We start from the raw sequence: 20,505 nt of genomic DNA on the forward strand, positions 1-20,505 counted from the left end.
CTTATAAGTCTGACTATGTTCATCTTAATTATTCTTACGTTTCAATTATGTAATGTTACTTCATTGGTAACTTTTTTTCAAAATAATATACTAAAGGTTTTAAAACAAATCATAAATATTTATAAAATTATATTTAAAAAAAGTGCATGAATTAATTCGGGATGTATTACTTCTTTACCTTTAATCATAAATTTCTAATTCAATTTTGAAAGAAAGTGTCCTCCTAAATAAGCGGCTCAACCTAAATTTAATTGGGGTTTCGACTCGGACTTGAATAATTTTGGATGTCATTTTCAGGAATCTATAGTTTCATCGTGTTTTAGTAGTGTTTATGACGATTTTGATATTATAATTGAATTATTAATTGGGTGAGGTTTAGTTAGTAATGAGTGGATAGTGGGTTGGTTTATAAATTATATTAATAAATTAAAACTATAACCAATAGTTGAACACCAAGTATTTTAAAAAAAATTAAAGAGTTTAATTTTAAAACAATTAAAAAAGTGGTCAATTTTGAACCCAAAGGTGGATGACAAGGGTATTTTGGAGCTAATAGGTGGATGAATAGGGCATTTTGGAGCCAATAGGTGGATGAAGGGCAATTTTGTACCATTTTTAATACTTCAAGGGTATTTTAGGCCATTTTACACCTAAAAAAAGTAGTAATTATATTATGATGAAGATAAAATGAATCAATATATATTAATTACAAATGCACCTACATGTATCATTTCTTTAAATCAAAATTGAATTTCTTTAACATAATAATATTATTTGTATGGTTAAAATATAATCGTATTACGAAATATAATAAGAATCAATCTCTATTCAAAAACATTTTCTTTCATATGAAAATTTGACATAAGAGTATTACTTTTATTGTTTAAGTATAACTGCATTACGAAATATAATAAGAATCAATCTTTATCAAAGAACGAGTGACTTGATATAAAAAGTTAAAAGATGTTAAAAAGTATAAGATCTAAATATCCTGAAAATTATTAAGACAATTTCTCAAATCTCAAAAATCTTATTTCTATATCACATTCTGTACAAACTATATTTTATGTATGTGAAATAATAATATTTTATTAAAAAAGAGAGAGAAAGTTGTAAATAGTATATCCATTATGTACCTGATGGTGAGAAGTGAGAGGGCGCACAATTGCCGAATAAAATCTGAAATATTGGAAAAAAAAAATATTTAGCAAACTGAAGGAAATTTTCATATATTAAATATATATTGTTGAGAACTAAAATGAACATAAGAGGAATAAGTTACCAATCAACAATATATTATAGATTCAAACTTTTATGACATATAGCTGCTAATGATCTATATATTCTCTCCATCCCGTTTTATGTGACATTATTTCTTTTTTGGTCAGTATTATATAAAGCTTAAAGATGAAAGATTAATGTGACTTGAATTGTAGAAAATCACTGCACATGACTATATATTACTCCAATTCTATTTAACAGGGAACATGAAAAGTTCATATAACTTTTGAAAGCTCAAGGAAAAAAATATAACTTTTGGAAGCTCAAGGGAAAAAATAGTAACTGTGAGATATAAATCAGTAGGATTATAAATTGAGTTCAAGTAATCTGTATTAAGTTAATTAATGGGGAGATGAAAGATTTCTATCAATATAGTTAAATTACGGTAAATAACTTGTTTTTAAAATGATTACTCAACTTTTGATTATTTAATATTTTATTATTTACATGTTTTATAATATTTTTTATTTAGTCTAAGAGCAAAATGGAAATTCAATTTTTAATGTTAAAGTTTCTCACTTACAATAATACAAGTACGTAAGAATCACATAGTCCATTCTTCATGAATTTTCTCTCCAAACGTTGAATTAATTACATATTCTTTCTTCCCTCGGCTTATTCTATTCGTCAACTTTCATCAAAAGTAATCTCTTTCTTCATTTAATCTTCCGCTTTAGCCACTCAAGTTTCATTTCAGTTATGTTTTATATCTTAATATCCATGTAATATTTACCTAACTAATGGATCAGTTACAGACTTTTGGATTTTTACATTAAATTAGTAACCATGGATATGAAATGTTTTACAATACTGTAGTTAATATTGAAGGGATAATTTATTTTTAAAAATTAAATAACAATATTTGGTAAAATTTGCATTGGTAAATGTAGAGCACAATTATGACAAAATTTGAGTAGACGTTTGAATTGTTTTAATTATTTTATGTTTTTTTTTTCAATTTGGTTAATACAATTGTTTAATTATTAAATAATAAATGTGGTTCAATATTTTGATATTTAAGGGTAAAATTGATTTTTCAACTTTTATCTTTGAGGCTTCATGCTTATAATAATATACGAATAAATATGATTTGCTCTTGGTTTGTTGACTTGCAGTTTTGGTACTTGTTGTTGACTGATAGATTTGGAAATGCCACATTCGAGATGTGCTCCAAAATCACAATCAGCACAATAATATAACCAGTTATTAAGATCTACATTGTCACGACACAGATCACAAACAAAAACTGTGTTTTCATCAACAGCATCATCATAAAAAGGGGATTCAAAAATGAGCACAAGCCTTGCAAGTGTAAGATTGATTCGAGTAAGTCGGAGTTGGAAGAAGGGTCAAGTGGTGAGAAGTATGAGAAGAATGATCAAGAAAACGCGAAGCGTTGAGGCAGTTTTCATGGAGTAATATTGGCAGGTGATGCAGCCATAAAAATTACTAGTAATGTATGGTTGCTCACAAGCATTGCAAATGAGAGATTCACAATGGGTTTCAAGATGTGTGGATGGCTGAAGTGTTGTTTACCTTGACAAGCTCCTTTCTCTCTTCCCATTATTTTTTCTTCCCGTAAGTGGGTGGGTGTACAATGGGATATGAGATAGTAATAATTCCACTATTTTCATACAAATAGTGAAATAAATAATCTTGTTATTAATTAATACCTCGAATCAAAAATATGATGAAATTAATTTTATATTTTATTGCGTGATAATTATCTTTTTATCTAACGTACCAAATGACTCTACGATAAAAAGTTTGGCAATGACTTTGTTTGGTTGAACGACTTGGTTTTCTGTTTTATAAGTCGACTCCGACAACAAGTTGGCCAATTGCAATTTAGCATTGACTAGTCAGAAGTATCGTACTACTCTCTCCCTTTCAAAAAGAATGTTCCTATTTCCTTTTTTAATTTGTTTAAAAAAGAATGACCCATTTCCTTTTTTGGCAACACTTTAACTTCAACTTTTTACATGGAATCTTTAGAACCACAAGATTAAAGCATATTTTGATACATTTGACATAACTTTAATTTAGAATCACAAGATTAAAATATCATCCCCTTTTGAAACGGAGGAGTAATTTTTACCAAAATTTTCTTTTAAGAAAAAATACTTAATTAGATGTTACTCATAGATAAAGGCTTTGGACTCATCACCACAAGCTTTACAGACAAAGTATGAGTAACATTATTGCTACATCATTAATAATTAATAATATAATACAAAAGACACTTACTTAGCTATGTTTGACTTTATAGCTATGTTTGACTTTATAGGTGGTCTCGTGTGTATTAAAAGAAAAATAGCAAGTCAAATCAACCGCAAATTTGAACAATTAATAATTTGGGAAAGTCAACTGCCAATGGAAGTTACGGTAATAGTTCATTGTTAGACTTTTTGCTCTTAACAAGTTGGGCTTTGATTGGATCATTCATTATCATACTATTTCACCTAACATGGAGCATTGGTTTAACACTCTTCATCTCTAAATTTTTTATTTACAAGTTAATAAAATAACATTATTAAAGTAAACGAGGTGGAGAATCTTAGTATTAATTAGTTGGCTAGCTGAACTTTTATCTTATTGGTAAAAATCTAGTTAGTTACCCGCATAAGGAAATATCTAACTTGTTTTTACAAGTATAAACAAATAAATAGTATTAAAGTTACTAAAGAACAGATTAACTAAAATAAATTAAGTTTCAAAATTCTAAAATGCCAATTCTTAAAATAATTATCAAACTACACATTTTTTCCTCCATAAACTAAAAAATCAATGAACTTTTTAAATATTGATATAATTTAAAAGCACTACTTTTTCATGATCAATAAATATAAAATTGCTTTTAAATATAAAAATAATAAAAGTTTAATAACTTTGAAATACAGAGTTATAATATGAAGTACAATAGCAAGTGAACATAAATTTTCTACTATCTATTTTCAAAAGAAATGTTTTAGTGATTTTCACCTTAACATGTTTTCAATTAGTATATTTGTATACAAACTATAACTTAATGTTTAGGCTAGGCACACGTTAGCCCTATTTTTAGGACACACAATTTGGAGCTCACGTAATTAAATCTTAGACGTGAGACTCGAGTCATTTTACGAGTGTCTTGTTTAGGAACGAGCATTATACAGATCCTCAAAAAGTCTTTAGTTTTAAAAAAGAAGGATTCCACCTTAAGATAACTGATTTGAAATTTAGATGATACTAAATTTAATTTTCTTGCGGGGTAGCCTATCTAGTCAGATGATTAAAAATTATTTTTCATTTGACTTATATTTAGACAATTTATCCAAGACCAGTAACCCTGTGGACTTAGGTGGCCAAAATGTGTTTCTAATTACTTTATACCTGTTCTTTTAATTTCTAAAGATCTTACAATAAAGAATTAGAGTTCCTTTTAACCAATGATGAATTAACACAATAACACTTGATTTCTAATTTTTTACATCTCATTTCTGTGATCATCATTGTATTATCAATTTTGTTTATTGCTTTTACGTGACTTATAGCTAGAGTATATAGCTAGCATTATTTGTAGTGCCTTGTAAATTATATGTTTCAGAAAAATGATTAAAATTCCACTTCAAGCAAGCGAGATAATCATTTTTTATTTTGTTTAATAAAGACTGAAATACAAAACAGATATCAACCAAAAACAAACAAAAAATAACAAGTATTCAGTGGAATATTCGAGGTGCATACAAGAACATTATTCAGATATCATTTAAGATATTTATTTCATATTTCGAAGAAGAAATGGAACATTAATAAGGAGGATGAGAGCTACGCCACATATTAGTTATAGTTTGGGCGTTCATATATGCCATTTGAGCCTGAAACGTAAGCCTTGCTTGTTGTCCTTGAGCTTTGATCGTAGCCATTGTTAATTTTTGCTCATTAGTCATCTCTTCGTCAGTTTCTTCATTCTCAAGGCTTGAACCATCCTCTCTTTTAATAGTTGCGCATTGTAAATGTGTGCCTAATTTACACTCAGTACAATAATAAAGCCAATTGCTATCATTGCAAAGTCCATCACAAACCTTGCAAAAGATATTCACACAATCTTCAATAGGAAATGGCCATTCATATTGTAGTATAAGGGAATGTTGATGATCCTCACGAGTTATATTTTCAGCTACAGATGTTACACATTTAGCATGGAGACTAAAGTTGCATTCGAGGCATTCGTAGACAAATGATTTTGGTTCTTCACCACAAGCATTGCAACCAAAATACATGCAGTCTCGTTCTGGTAAAGTAGGGTACAAAGTGAGAGGGTGATCGCGATGGGAATTATGTTGTATTTTTCTTGGTAACTCGAAGCATGATTTGTGAAGGGTGAATTCACAATTGGATTTTGTGCATTTGTAATTTGTAGTGCCACAAAGTTTATTCTCACAGCCTGAGCAGATTATCTCATTTGATTCTTGAACTTCAAAGATTGCTAAAGCATGGGGGTGGCTAAAATGCTTCATTTTCTTTTTTGCTTAATTAGTTACACATTAGTGATGAAAAAAATTGCATGTTAAATACAGAAATTTTGGCAAGTTGGTGAAATGAAAGTCAAATATTGAGGTTCAAGGAATTTACATTTGTGGAGAATTTTACGGGATAATGAGTTGGCTTGTTTTATTTTTTTTAATTAAAGATAACGAGTTGACTTATGACTTTGTGGTGTTACGGATATGGATGTATTTGATATTGTTCAGAAGAAAAATAACTGATCCAAACGTCTAAGATGTACATAGACTTAAGACTTTGGTTTGATCAACTTGTGCCATATTTTACTATAGCAAGTTGCTTAATTAATTGACCCAAACGTCTAAGATGCATATCTTTTTCATCAATTTTTTTTTGGGCAACTTTCATATATAGCAAATAAAAAATTCATATTTTTATGTTATAGCAAAGTTTACATAATTGCGCTCCATAGCAAACATAAAAAATGTATAAATCGCTATACATATACAGTTGAAGCAAAATGTATAAAATGAAGTGTATAAAACAAGAAAGAGAAAGACATTTGGGCAGAAAACTGTATAAAAACGAAGTGTATAAAACGAATTGTATTATCATAAGTGTATAAAACAATTATATACAATTTGAATTTGTTATAATATGAGAAAGAGAGAAAGAAAAAGAGACTTGACAAGGAATATATAATTGAATCGAATTGTATAAAACGAGAAAGAGAGAAATTAGATACAATTTGAAAATTGTATAAAACGAGAAAGAGAGAAAGGCAAAAGAAACTAGACAGGGGAGTATTTTTATTGTATAATTATAAGTGTATAGAACGAAAATATATGTACTTGCATGTGTATATATAATTTTCTCACGCTTTATACAAACAGAAACGCAATTTATACATTTCGTTTTTGTTTGTATAAGAGAGAAAGGCGAGGGTGGCGAGCGAGATTTGGGAGAGTGGCGAGCGAGATCTAGAAGAGGGGAGAGAGGGAAACAAAAATATATGTATTTATACAATTTTCTATGTTTTATACAACTAGAAACAATTTTTATACACTTGTGTTTATATAAAAAGTGAGGAAGCGAGCGAGAGATTGGAGGAGAGTGGCGAGCGAGATATTTGGGAGAAAGGCGCCTGACAATTTTTTGCAAACGTTTGCTATGGAGCACAATTAATTCAAACTCTAGCTACTCCATTTATTTTAGGTTATTAATTTGCTATTATTTACAATTTTCCCTTTTTTTTCACACATTATTCTACAGTGTTTACACACATATAAACAGCATAACACCCTTTGATGTGTATAGCATTGTAGAAAATGTATTAACACATCTCTAACTATAGAGCCGAACTACTGCAATTTTTTATTACAAATTTTGTATAAAACCGGTCCTCCTCTTCCTCAAATGACTTTTAATTTTGTAGCAACCTCCTTAGGCAACTGCCTAAGAGTCTAAAGACTCTAAATTTCTCACAAAAAAAATGAAATTCAAACTCATTCCGTTCCTTCAAACTTGTTTAACAATGGTGGGTTACCTTTCTACTAGGCTTTTTATCGCCCCAAATCTTACAAAACAGTACTCCAACCACTTTTCGAGCTCCAATGATTTTGTCAACTAACAAGTAATAGGACTCCAAAATTTTAAATTCGACTTTGAAGATATGCACTAAAAAAATTCAACTGAGACATTCTAAATTTTACATATTATACAAAAGTAGGTTATATCACAGGTAAGGAAGGCAAACAGACTAAATCATAAATATATTAAACCTGAATATCAGAGTGTAAAAATCTCTTCCCATAAATTGCACATTTGTTCATTAAACCTGGAAGGATTACTTGCGCTTACGCTTAACAACCCAACTGACTTCAGGGCTTTTTTGCTTTTTGCCTTTGCTAACTCGGGCAGTTGAAGAACCTTGACCCTGTTATCAAAGATTACAAATATAAACTTGAACTCTAAAAATTCAGTAAACTGCTAAACCATATAAAAGCAGCGAGACACCGAAGCGCAATGAACTTGATGCAAATATGGCTAGTTAATTAGTTCAACAGAATTACTGATGAGTTTCACAAAACATATGATAAGGTGAATCTTATTGAATGTTCGCAGTAGATACAAAGAAGAGAGATGGAATTTGAGTTAAGAAACAAAAGAGATCATCCAGCTTAGCTTCTAAAATCCTATGTCAACAAGCAACAAAAGAGATCGATGCCTTCCACTAAAACATCGACATTTGGAAGCCTAGCATATGTACACTGGCAACATGATCCCAGGTAGCCAGCATTCCAATAAGGTCAATCATGGTTAGATCCTAATTGATAAAAATAAGTAAACCTGAAGAAATCGACGATCTTCCCTCCACGAGAAATTGACAATTGTGTTCATTGTTCAACTATCTCTCAATCCTAAACAAGTTAGAGTCAGTTATATGAATACTCATTATTCCATTTAAGCTTCTCTCATGTCATAATGACATCGAACAAAAATAAAAGTGCAAAATAAGTTATATATTAGAAATAAATGTAATAATAAGAGAAGTCCTCTAACAAGACTAAAGCTTATTTGTTTTCATTAAATTAAGACGTTTAAATCTAAATTTTTAGAGAAAATTTAAACGTGTATGATTAAGATATTGTCTCTAGATCTAAACACTCAATGATTAATACTTTTTATTTTGATGACAAGGAAAACCCCCCGTCACTACTCTTTAGGTGCGCACAGGGTAAAACCTCCGCCCCTATGCAATAGTTCGCAAACCACATAGGAGAGGTAACCCACACTAGGTAAGCCCGGTGCGATAAGCTCGACACATAAAGCAAACCTCTTAATTCCACTGGCAAGAGGTTTCAAACTTGAGACCTCCAACATGGAAGTCCCAAGCACAAACCACTGGCCACCCCAAAGGATCTCAATGATTAATACTCAAAATACGAATGAGCATAACTTATTTGTTGTAAACATAATAAATATACAATTCAAATATAAAAATAATACAATATTAGAATAAATATATAATACAACAAAATTATTGTTTGATAAAAACATTTATGCTTGCTAGTAACGATAGAGATGGTTTGTAGTGGCATGTGGTAGTGATGGGTTTTTTTTCCAGGTAGTGATGGTTGTGATAGTGGCTAGTAATAATGGTGGTAATAGTTGTGATGGTGGATGGGATTGGTGTTCTAGTGGTGGTGGTGGTTGTGATGATAGAACTTGTTGATGTTAGTAGTTAACAATGGCGGTGGCAGTGGCAGTGGTGGCGGCTGAAAATTGAGTGATGGTGTGTCAGTGGTAGCTGGCACCGATGCTAGTTGTGATTGTGGAGGTGGTTGGTAGTAGAATTACCTAAAGTGGTGATAAGTGGTTCATAATAGTGGCGGAAGTGGAGGCAACGGTGACGATGATGGTGGTGACTGAATGTTACAATGATGTAGTTGGTAGATGTGATAGTGACTGACAATAGTAGTCGACATCGATGGTGGTGATGAAATTGGTTGATGTTAGTAGTTTGCAGTGTTGGTGATTGTGGTTGATGGCGGTATTGGTGGTAGTCGGTAGTGGTTCTAGTTTTGATGGTTTATAGTAGGAATTGACCACGGTAAGGGTAGTAGTTGATAGCGGTGGCTAAGAAAATGGATATGATTATAATGATGAGGTGGTATGTGTAATAGAGACCGAAAAGTAGTGGTTGTTATTAGTGGTGCTTGCTAGTGGTAGTTGTGATAGCAGAGCTAGTGGTGGTTGGTGGAAATGGTGTTGGTGCTTGTGATGGCAAAGGTGGCTCTATGATGTTAGAAGTTGGCGGTGGTAGTGTTGTCTTAAGAATGTGTGGTTGTTGCCAATAGTGCTGGTGGTAATTGGTGATGGTGCTAGTTGTGATGGTGGATGTAGTTGGTAATAGAGATTGCTCACAGCGGTGGTAGTTATTGATAGTGGCGACGACGGAAATTACCAGTGGCAGTGATGATGACAGTGGATTAATTTAATGATGGAATTGTTAGGTATGGTAGTAGCTTACAATAGTTGGTGGCAGCGGTGGTGGTTACAGTGATGGTTGTGATGGAAGAGGTAGTTGGTGATTGGCGACATCGTGGTGGTTTTAATGGCAGGGTTGGTAATGGTGGTAGCGGATGCTAGTAGACAAAGTAATGGTGAAAGTTATCCACAAAAAACACATTGTAATGATATAAAAACTTAATTCAAAATCTTGGTGATTGAGACCCCTATTCAGACCAAATAAGTGCTTAAATCTTAATATAAACAAACGCATTTGAAGGTCTGAACTCCATAAAATGCAAACAAATGAGGCTTAAGTTCTATTCCCAGCTAACAGATAACACCTATGTGGATCTTTTTCCTTTACTGTGTCATATCTTTAGCTAAGCTTGCATTGATGTTATCATCAATTTGTTTTCCTTAAGCAATATAGAAAAGAAACAAACAAAGGGCTAATCAGTCAACATATAAAACAATATACAGTTATAACAAGTGTAGTAGTATTGCATCACTGATCATATAGCAAACTAAATTTAGCAACTACTCACCGTAAGATTAGAAAATTCAACCTAGAACAATACCGGCAACCGGAGATACTCCAAGATGAATGGTGTTTCCAAACCAATAGTTTCAACCCAGAACAATACTGGCAACCTGGGATACACCAAGATTAATGGTGTTTCTAAGAGAAGAGTTCCCATTAGTTATTATATTTCACATAATGGCAACATGGGCAAAGACCAAGAATGGTGTCCCCAAACCATGAGTCATGAATGTGTGTATTCCGTTACTAACCATACCTTACAACCCATAAAAACAATCGGATCTTTTTCACGACAGATGGCAGTCCACAACAACATATCCAATGTAATCCTACAAGGTCTAGAGAGGGCAGTGTGTACACGGCATTAGCCCTATATTTGGTAAGGTAGAGATGCAGTCCATAGATTAACATAAATACAGGTCTCTTATATGTTTTTTTCAAGGCAGCATAGGATGAGTAAGTCGCCAATTGGATGCAGATGCTACCCTTTTGTAATATTGTCTTCACACCATCAGTTCGCTATTAATAAGTAACAGTTACTTATGTGCACAGCAATGCCATGAAGAGAAGAATGTGAATTAAAAAAGGCGTTGGAGGTCAATAAATCACAGTGATGAAACTCAATGTCTCAATCCCACAAAATTAAAGAGATCAAGCAGCACAGCAAAGAAGGAAGAATACCTGTTGCATTCCAACCATTAAATTAGCCACCATCTGATCTTGGATCCTTTTGTCTATTTCTAGTCGCATTTGTCTGCGCTCCTCTTCCATCTGTGCTTGAAACATTTTCTCCATTTCAGCTCGCATTTGTTCACGTTCCTCTTGCAACTTACGATCCATGTCAGCTTGCATCTCTTGGCGCACACCTTCTATTGCAGAAAACAGGCTAGATCCCAAGTACCCATGTCGCATGCGGCTCTTTTTTAGAGGCGTCTTTCCATAACCTTTTCCACGGACATAGCATGTTCTCTCGCCAAGTACAGTAGCTAAAATCTCATCTCCAGTCATTGGATTCATGTTTTGTTCATATTGCTGTTGAACCACAAGTTCCTGGATCTGGCCCTGCAGTTATGCAAAACCATTTATACTAACATATATATAATAATAAATATGAAAAAAGGTTTATTGTTTGGTTAGCTGTGCAGGACAGACTCCTTTCAAAGGAGAGAATACAAAGACTGAATATACCAGTAGATAATATGTATAGTTGTTTATGTGACAAATAGGCTTAGGAAACAAACAAACACTTGTTCTAAGAGTGTGGATGGATAAAGGATGTGGAACAAGGACTAGAAACATGGATAGGGATTACGCTGATTGCAGGGGAGATGAGACGAGTATTACTAACAATAAAAAGAAAGAGGTGCAATGGGTTCAAGAAGCAGGTACTGGCAGCAATATGGGGGGCCATGTACTACAATGCTAGGATAGCTAGGAATTGGAAACAATTTAGAGGAATCTATGTACAGCAGGCTGAAGTGGTAACACGGATTAAGACAGACATGAAAATTAGATTAGAGTTGTTTAGTGCATCAAAGAGAGCACATAATTGTAGAGATTTCATGTATAGACTGAATAGTTAGCTATTTTTTGCCTTAGCTTGAGGCTTGATTTCCTGGCACCAGTCTGAAGGTGGTCCAGGAGTTGGGTGCTCTATATTTTGTAGTTATGTTGATGAGTGCTGGTAAAAATATTTCACAGTTGTTACCAAAAAGAAATTGAAAGAAGGTCAGGAATGTCCTTAAATTATGCAAAATTGAACAAAAATGTCATCCACTGACAGGTTAGTCCAAGAATGCCTCTAACGTCAATACGTTGATCCAAAAATGTCCTATTGTTACTTTCGGTCAAAATGTCATTTAAAAGAAAAGAAACAACATGTATCTTAGGAAAAGGGTTTTCTTGACACAAAAGTAACAACAAAAGCATTTTTGGACCAAACTATTAAATGAGGATGTTTCTGTTCAACCTTGCATAGTTTAAGGACATTTTTGTAATCCTTTTCCAAATAAATATATTTTAAAAAAGAACTACTGATTATGAAAAATTACGTGAATTTGTTGTGATTGTTGATCTGACCACAACAGTTCTCCTTTATCATTCTTACGCGTATGTTGGAGCTCCCAGACACGATCTGGTGGTGCCTTTTCTCCGGTAAGAGGATCTCTCTACAATATATATTTCATATCAGAAAAACAAATGTGAGCATATAAAATGACATAAATAAATAACGGAAGTACATCTGTCTCAAAAAAAAATAATGGAAGTATATGAAGGTTGGAATAAATGCATTTCCACCAGTGATTCCTCTACTTCTGCAAAAGACTTTGAACCACATAAATGCTTTGTTGTTTGCTTTTTCCTGTTTATTTTATTTCTCTCGCTTTTAGCCTGCATTAAAGTCAAACAGATTAAGACATATTCAAATGATTTAATTTATCAAACATCCTCTAATCAAGTTACCTTGAATGACTGGCTTCCAAAATATTGTATAAGAAATTCCCAATCCTCAGGCACAACATCTTTTGGCGGATGGGACAGTCTCTCCTCATCAGTATTATAACGCAAGTATTCAGCATGCAACCGAGTCTTCCACGTTCTAAAAAGCCTTTTCATAGTGCTGGCCACAAAACCCTGCAACACATTCTCTCCCCTACCACCACCTACTTCAAATTTCTCCTGAAAACATGTATGTAAAGTTATACTCCCTCTGTACCAATTCATGTGACATTATTTCATTTTTTATTAGTCCCAAAAAGTTAGTTTTCCATATTAGTAATAATTTAACATTAAACTTCTCATTCTACCCTTGATGAGATGATTTAGAGACATAAAATACTTATGGCTTGCTTTAAACAACAAGTTCAAAAAAAAATATTTCATTCTTAAACTTCAGTTCCAGTCAAATACCATCACATAAATTGAAATGGAGGTAGTAATTTATTTATTTCTTGAGAAGGTAAAATGATTTTATTAATAAACTAACACTGAGAAATTTATAATGTTATCCTAATTCCTAGCAACATAAATAATGCAAGACATCTAAATGTCAAATATTTACAATAATGTATTACCTTCACTTTCAGCCACATTTTTTCTCCATCTTTTGCAAAAATTGTAGCCCAATCACCATCTCTAAACGAGATAGTGCTCCTCATGGTTAAGCCACAATAATTGACAATATCTCTAGCCCCAGGACCTACAGCTCTATCAATGTCATCCGGAATATGAACTGTGATTTTGCTACCATATTTGGTTTTCATTTCCACGTTTATGGATCGATATTTCCCCCTGCCTTTCTTAGATTTGCTGCAAGAAACTGTGAAGCGAGAAATATAGGACAATTAGAAAACTTAACAGCAAGAGATACAATACAGAATACAAAAGAGAGATGGAAACCAGCCGTAAAATTAAAAATTGAACTTCTTTATGTCTAAGCTAAACTAAATGATACTTATTTTTGCTTGAATCATTTCAGACGCACACTGGTCATAAGCTAATAGGATAATAGGGCTACCAGCTGAAAAGGGAAAAACATATTAGCAACACCTTTCATAACAGTTCCTGAGCAATCCAACAGAGTTATGGCCGGAAAGAAATATAGGAGGATCTGAAGCTATATTTTCAAGATATGGAGGTTCTCATGTAAGGTATAGTGATATATCCAGATATCCTTTAGTTTAACAGTAATGTATCAACAATTTCAACAAAATGATGACTCAAATATATATTTCCTCTTTTCATAACTGTCCCTGCTATAGATATGATGTATAGCTCATCCTGTCGACAGTAAATACCAAGAAGAAACTTGATTATTACAAGAAATTAAGTGTTATGCCAGCACACCACATGAGTAGATAACAGCATCAAGAAGCACAAATTTCCGCAAAAATATTGCTCACTTCTTTGTCACTATATGAATGTCAAGTTTAAAGATATAGATGGACAACCGGAGAAGGAACTGTTGAAATAGACATGGTATATACAATCCTACTTGAATAAAGATTGCAATGTAGTGTCTACAAATAGCGCTTAGTATAGTAATGTAGACACACAATTCAATAATATTTTTCTCTTATATTAAGAAAGATACCATTGTGCATCATTCCAGCGAAAACAGCCATCACTGTGCAGTTTTCCAGTGACCTAAGCAGCTGCCTGAGTGATCAGCTTGGAGATATCTTCACCAAGTCTCTCACCGGTCCTCATATTAGTTACATCAGTAACAAGCTTGGTACATATGACTTGTATGCATAAGCTTGAGGGGGAGTGTTAGAATAAGAATAGGATTAGTAAATAGAATCCTTAAATAAGGATTGTAATGTAGTGTCTAAAAATAGGGCTCCGTATCATACTGTAGATACACCAATTCAATAAAAAACTCTCTTCTATTTTTCATAGGAACAAATCTTACCAGATGGCTATTTAGCAATGATTAAGAGACCTTAACTTCTGCAATAATTCGAGGAGGTCCTTCAGTTGTTTAATTAGCTAGGCTTCTGTTACTACCCAACTTGATACCTACATATCAATCTTTGTGTAACTTCCAATACTACTCCACACAAGCTTTGGTAGCTAGGTCAGCGATATTTCCCAGCAGCATAGTCAATATCTCTGAAAAATAAATATTGGATGTAGTAATTTGGCACAATCCCAATGTTATCTGGTCAAAGCCTCACCCATCCTACCCAGATTTCATTGCATCTATATAGGTGGGTATTGCATTGTCATTATAGATATTCGAATGTTGTCTTATAATGGAACAAAAGTCAGCCATGTCAATTACAAAGGCTATGCAAGATGATGGACGATGAAGAAAACTCACACATCAGAAGCTAGATCTGAAGTCATCTGAAGTCTATGGGACACTTACGTAGGCAGAGCACAAGTAAAGAAGGTTAGAGCAGGAGCGGAGCTACGGTGGTGTCAAGGTGTCCAGCTGGACACACTTCGTTGGAAAACTACAATATATATGGGTCAAGTCATACTTTATATTGATATATATAGTATTTTGAACACCCTCGGAACCAATGGAGACCCAAAGCACAGTGGCAAGGTTATGCACGAAACTTACACGGCGGCTCCCAGGTTCGATTCCTTGCAACTTTCATGTGAAGTGAGCAGTAGCTCAGTGCCAATTGGGTGCAGAAGTATGCAAGCAAGATCGAATCCCTATAGAATTAATTCTTTTAAAATATTTACTATCTAAAGTTTGGACACCCTTCATAAATTTCTGGCTGCACAACTGAGTTAGAGGGGTAATAATCTTTGTAAATTACCATGTTTAAATGGAGAAGGGTCAGAGCCACTACTCACCGAGTTTTGAACCGTGACCCAGTGGATTGCTCAGTTATCAAAAAAAAAAATCAGTATGTTATACATCCATGAAGATTCTCATGACAGAATCATCTTATCAAAACATAACTGTACAACAATATAGTACATAATAGACTCTACGAAATTGACCAAAGGCATTGAAAGAGCAACAACAGAATACTAAAATGTTATTGAAAAAACAAAATGAACAATGCAAGTAAAAATTGCATAATAATTTTCCAAAGTACAACAGAGAAGAGGGAAACAGACCACTTATAAGTCAAATGCGAGAAAACTAACCTTCACCACTATTTAAATTCACTGAAGAGGGATGTACACTTCCTTCCATATTCCTTGATAATTGTGACCCCGACAATTGTTTTTGACTTGTTCCAGGGGTCTGAAAGCCTGGAGAAGTACACTGAATTGCTTCGGGAATCCCTATTGTTTGTGCTTGTGGCTGAGATGATTGATCAAGTGTAGGTCTATGTGATGGGTTAATATTTACGGATGACACCACTGCAAAATTATCACGTACTCCTTCAACACTACCACGCCCACGGCCCCTTCCACCTCGCCGACCTCTACCTCTACCTCGTGCAAATCTTGCCATTCCTGTAACATCACACAAACAGTATATAAAGATTCAAAATATTTACTCCCTATGTTCACTTTTTACTTGTCCATTATTCAAAAATAGATTTTCACTTTTAGTCGTAACTTTTAACATATCAAGAAAAGACTTATATTTTTCCATGTTTTACCCTTAGCATTACTTACTTACTCACCAAATTATTTTCAAGACCTAATGCTAAACATCAATTAATAAGGGTAGTGTGATAAAATAGTCATGTCAATTGTTTTTTCTTAATGAATGTGTCAAGTCCGAATGTAACAAGTAAAAGCGAACAGAGGGAGTATATAGTATTGAAAGCTTAAAAAGGTAAAAATAATGAAATGTGTATTCAAAAGAAGCTTGATGTGCCCTATACTAAGAACCCAATTACCAGAAAGCAGGAACAGTAAGGTAAAAACATTGACAAACAAGTTGAGTCCATCAGAAAATTCATTGACCCAATATATTTCTGGCTATTGAGAACAGATAAGTGTATGCACATGGGCCAAGTCCTCCCAAGAGATGAGGAAAACTTTCACTGATATGTTGCTCAGACTCTTCAACAATGCATGTCGGATCCTCCAATATTGGTGCATTATCAAAGGACCTAATAAAGGTTCATCAAAATTTTGGAGAGTCTGAGAAAGATATTTCACTCAGGCCCATGTGTCAATTATTTGGCTGACCATTAATAAAATTTCCAATGTCTTTGTAAAAGAGACAGTCGATCGAGACACGTTATTCAAAAGAGTACACAAAATGACATAACATCAATTTCTGAAAATCTTATTTAGAATATGACTTGCTGTTATTAGGTTAATGCCCCTTATTGCAAATATTTACTAGTGCTCTGTTATAATCCTCCTTCATATGACTTATCTTATCACGCGCAGTCCAACTACAGCAAGACTATTGTTTATCATTTGCAAGTGAACAAAAGCCAGGTTGCTTCGTAGCCAAGGTTGGTTTCTTAGAGCCATTTCTGGGTTTTCTAGTGCTGTCAGGTAATGAACTTCTATGACTCGGATAGAAGATTTACCAAAAGGTGCATAGACTAACTCAATAGCAGTTCAGGAACAATTGCCAGCAAATGTTATCTCCTGGTGATCTGCGGACTAAAATATGCTAAACTTAATAGGAAACTACTACATCAGGGAAAACATAGTATCCTTGTATTTAAAATACCATATTCCATGACAAGTCTAGTAAGTTCATTTCATTTGATTCTGAACAATTTAATTCCTTGAATTTATTAGAAACTTGATCAAAATTGAACATTTTTACCAAAATGCATTACTCTTCATTTTCATTTTATCTGCTTCATAAGCAATGGTGTGGAATAAGTGTAAGTCAAACACCCTTCTGTGCAATACAAAATGCATGTGAATGTGGGAGATACAGTAAAAGTTACATCCAGACAAAGATAAGATTGGAGAGATCACTAAGGTTTTCAAGCACAACAGCAAGGTTGTAGTAAGTGATGTGAACTTGAAAAACTATGGCTAGTACAAACTAATTAGTCCTTTTGAAAAAATAACTGTTCAAGAGTGGTGCTTTCGGATTCAAGTTCATTACCAGCTTGAATGTGATTCCTTACTCAAAAGTCAAAAAAGCAGAAGGTAGCCAGTTGGATGGGACATTAAACACTTGAGATGAAGACAATTTTCAAAAATCAAAATTATGTTTCAACATTATTCACAAGGCAACAAGTAACTTTTCATTGGGGATAGAAGATCAGTGAGATTATCCATGACATAAATGTTTGAATTGCAGTCATTTGATTATTGACTTGTGCCTACCGATCATAGAGTAGCATTCTGCCCCTTCATATTGTCGGTAAACAGAACTCATCCCAATTTGATTTAAGGGGTAGAGTTCACTATACCATCCTTCAATCATTTAGAAAATCCCAAAACTCCCTTTTTGCTTTTTTTACTTCATCAGTTTAAAATATTTCCGGTGTTAAGCTAAAAGATCACTTTTTTCTTTCAACTAGAAATGTAACAAAGTGTGGGGGTGAGAGAGTTAGCTAAAAGTACTGATATCAAACATACATAATAATTCTTATTAAGTAAATATTCAAACAAGAACATTTTGCTCAAACAATAGTAAGTAGTAATCGCAACTGATACCGCCTTCCCTCATGTTTAAGGTTCAAACAATTCTAAAGCAATATTCTGGAATCGGTGACAACGAAAAGGGTGCTTGCAAAAAAAAAAAACATGCAAGAATCAGTAGCGATTGAAATTTATTGATCAATGAGGGTTAGGGTTTGGAAGCAACCAGCAATCAACAAATCTTGACACTAAAAATCTCAGAACTCACAGGATTATTTTTGCTCAACAAGCCCAATTCAAAATAAAATTTTACATTTTCCTATTGAGACAAAACAAGATGAATGAAAATCTACCTTTTTACACTTCTTCACGCTTAAAGTATGTCCAGAAAATTGGAAGCAACCTTCGAAATCTGATAGTGGATGGTGAACGACGACAAGTTTAAGGCAAATTGGGGCTTTATATCACTCTCCTCTTTCTAAAGGCAAAAAGACAAGAAATGGTGGCGACCTAGTCACCATAAATGGTTATGTGGCGATTCAATGGTTGCCACAACAGTTTTTCACACCAAAAAAGCTCTTTACGGGTCGAATTTGGTGGGAACTTTCTTTTTTATTTATAATTTATGGGCTATGAATTAGTGCTGGATTATAAATTAATGATTTAGTTTGATGATGGTTTAAGATTGAGTAGATAACAGGTAGAATTTGAATAACTTATTTACGAAATACAGTAGCTACTATTTAATTTATTTGTGTTTCATAATTAAAGTAGGATATCCATCTGCTCAAATTAAGACTCCAGAAAGGGTATTTAAGCTTGTCTTTTTTGTTTTCGCTCGCATTTTCCTCTCTTGATCGCTTTATGCCGCTCGCCTCTCTCACTTTATACAATAAAATTGTATAAATTGTGTTTCTCTTTTTATAAAGCAAAAGAAAATTGCATATACACATTCAAATACATATATTTCCGTTCTATACACTTATTATTATACAATACAAATATTTTCCTATCCAAGTCTCTTTTGTCTTTCTCTTTTTTTTCGTTTTATACAAATGCATATTGGATATAATTAATGTCTTTCTCATTTTATACAATTTGATTCAATTATATATAAATTCAAATTACAAACATATACAATGAATTGAGATGCTAACAACGATTTATAAAAATGAGTTGCTAACAACAATTTATACAAATGGTCTGTCAGCGAAATGATACAAATCTGAAGAGGAACCAATGAATCATACAATTGCTTTTTTGTATATATGTATACCGAAATAGGCATAGCTTTCAGTTATATTATATAGCAAATTATACGTATATATGTTTATTATGGAGCGCAATTATGTAAAATTTGTTATAGCATATAAATTTGCATTTTGTGTTTACTATATATGAAAGTTACTCTTTATTTAATACGGATTGTGAAATTTTTCTAATTTAAATTTCATAAAGAAATTAATGCAATGGGTCTATCCATCTTCACACCAGGCGCAATTACTGATGGACACCCTTCGTCAAAAAATTATATTGTATATATATGTCAAATTTTAGAATTATATATTTAAAATTGAACACCTTTGACAAAAACTATATTTGTAACGCAATAATAATGATTGTTATTTGAAGAATAAAAAATTTAGCTCCATCACTAACTTCACCTTCACTGAATTTCGATAAGAATGATAATTTAAAAAATAACTAAATGTTAATGCGGGTTATATTTAGTCAACTTCATCTTTAATGTTAAGCTGTTAATTTACTTTAGTAAATTAATTAAAGGTTATTGCGGGTGATATGCATCCAACTTTACCTTCACTAATGTTTAGTTATTTTGGGTTTGAAAAATAAGTTTTATGATTTATTACGATCGTATCTTTAGTTGAATTTCTAATTAAGTTTTTGATTTCTTATTTATCGTTTTAAAAAAGTTAAAATTTTAAAACATAGTCTCCAAGCTAATTCAAGTTCTTAATATATTTTAACATAGTCGTGAGTAAGCAAAAATATTGATTAAAGTTTCAAAAGATACATCAAATTTTTTTTAACCAAAAAAATAAAATCGTTAATTAAGTAGCGATTTTATTTAACATCGTTAACAGATTAAAATCGCTGTTCTAGCAGCGATTTTGTCAAAAAAAAATCAAAAACATTTACGTATTTTTCTGTTATTGCAGTGTTCTTATAATTTT

At 32.8% G+C, this 20,505-nt stretch overlaps 2 protein-coding genes across 8 annotated transcripts; both read right to left on the minus strand.

Annotated features, from left to right (window-relative positions):
* Positions 1-4,887: 4,887 nt before the first annotated feature.
* Positions 4,888-5,821, minus strand: LOC101249575 (protein VACUOLELESS GAMETOPHYTES-like). The gene has a single exon (XM_004229296.5). It carries the CDS (start codon positions 5,778-5,780, stop codon positions 5,070-5,072), a length of 711 nt encoding a protein of 236 aa, XP_004229344.2. The 5' UTR covers positions 5,781-5,821; the 3' UTR covers positions 4,888-5,069.
* Positions 5,822-7,416: 1,595 nt separating this feature from the next.
* LOC101249853 (uncharacterized) lies at positions 7,417-19,161 on the minus strand. 7 transcript variants are annotated; one of them, XR_741918.4, is made up of 9 exons: positions 18,664-19,095; positions 15,938-16,252; positions 13,396-13,640; positions 12,785-13,000; positions 12,620-12,712; positions 12,373-12,489; positions 11,003-11,383; positions 10,326-10,431; positions 7,417-7,702 (listed from the first exon to the last, which is right to left on the minus strand). XR_741918.4 is itself a non-coding variant. In XM_004229297.5 (8 exons), the coding sequence occupies exons 2-8, from the start codon at positions 16,248-16,250 to the stop codon at positions 7,613-7,615; spliced, it is 1,455 nt and encodes a 484-aa protein (XP_004229345.1). In that variant the 5' UTR covers positions 16,251-16,252; positions 18,664-19,161; the 3' UTR covers positions 7,417-7,612. The 7 variants fall into 7 exon arrangements, 3 of the variants coding, with proteins under 3 accessions (XP_004229345.1, XP_010322093.2, XP_069155835.1); XR_003247000.2 differs by having other exon boundaries at positions 10,326-10,459; XR_011221896.1 differs by having other exon boundaries at positions 14,415-16,252; positions 18,664-18,894.
* Between the last annotated feature and the right edge of the window lie 1,344 nt (positions 19,162-20,505).

Source organism: Solanum lycopersicum, chromosome 1 (assembly GCF_036512215.1).
Source record: "Solanum lycopersicum chromosome 1, SLM_r2.1".
NCBI lineage: Eukaryota > Viridiplantae > Streptophyta > Magnoliopsida > Solanales > Solanaceae > Solanum > Solanum lycopersicum.

What these genes read in the sequence shown, in the direction of transcription:
- LOC101249853 (XM_004229297.5), bottom strand. Translation starts at nt 16,250, where the DNA reads ATGGCAAGATTTGCACGAGGTAGAGGTAGAGGTCGGCGAGGTGGAAGG. An exon ending in CAGAAGTAGAGGAATCACTG is followed by an intron (nt 12,490 to 12,619) that starts GTGGAAATGCAT and finishes TATATATTGTAG; the next exon opens with AGAGATCCTCTTACCGGAGA. An exon ending in AACAATCACAACAAATTCAC is followed by an intron (nt 11,384 to 12,372) that starts GTAATTTTTCAT and finishes GCATAACTGCAG; the next exon opens with GGCCAGATCCAGGAACTTGT.
- LOC101249575 (XM_004229296.5), bottom strand. Translation starts at nt 5,780, where the DNA reads ATGAAGCATTTTAGCCACCCCCATGCTTTAGCAATCTTTGAAGTTCAA.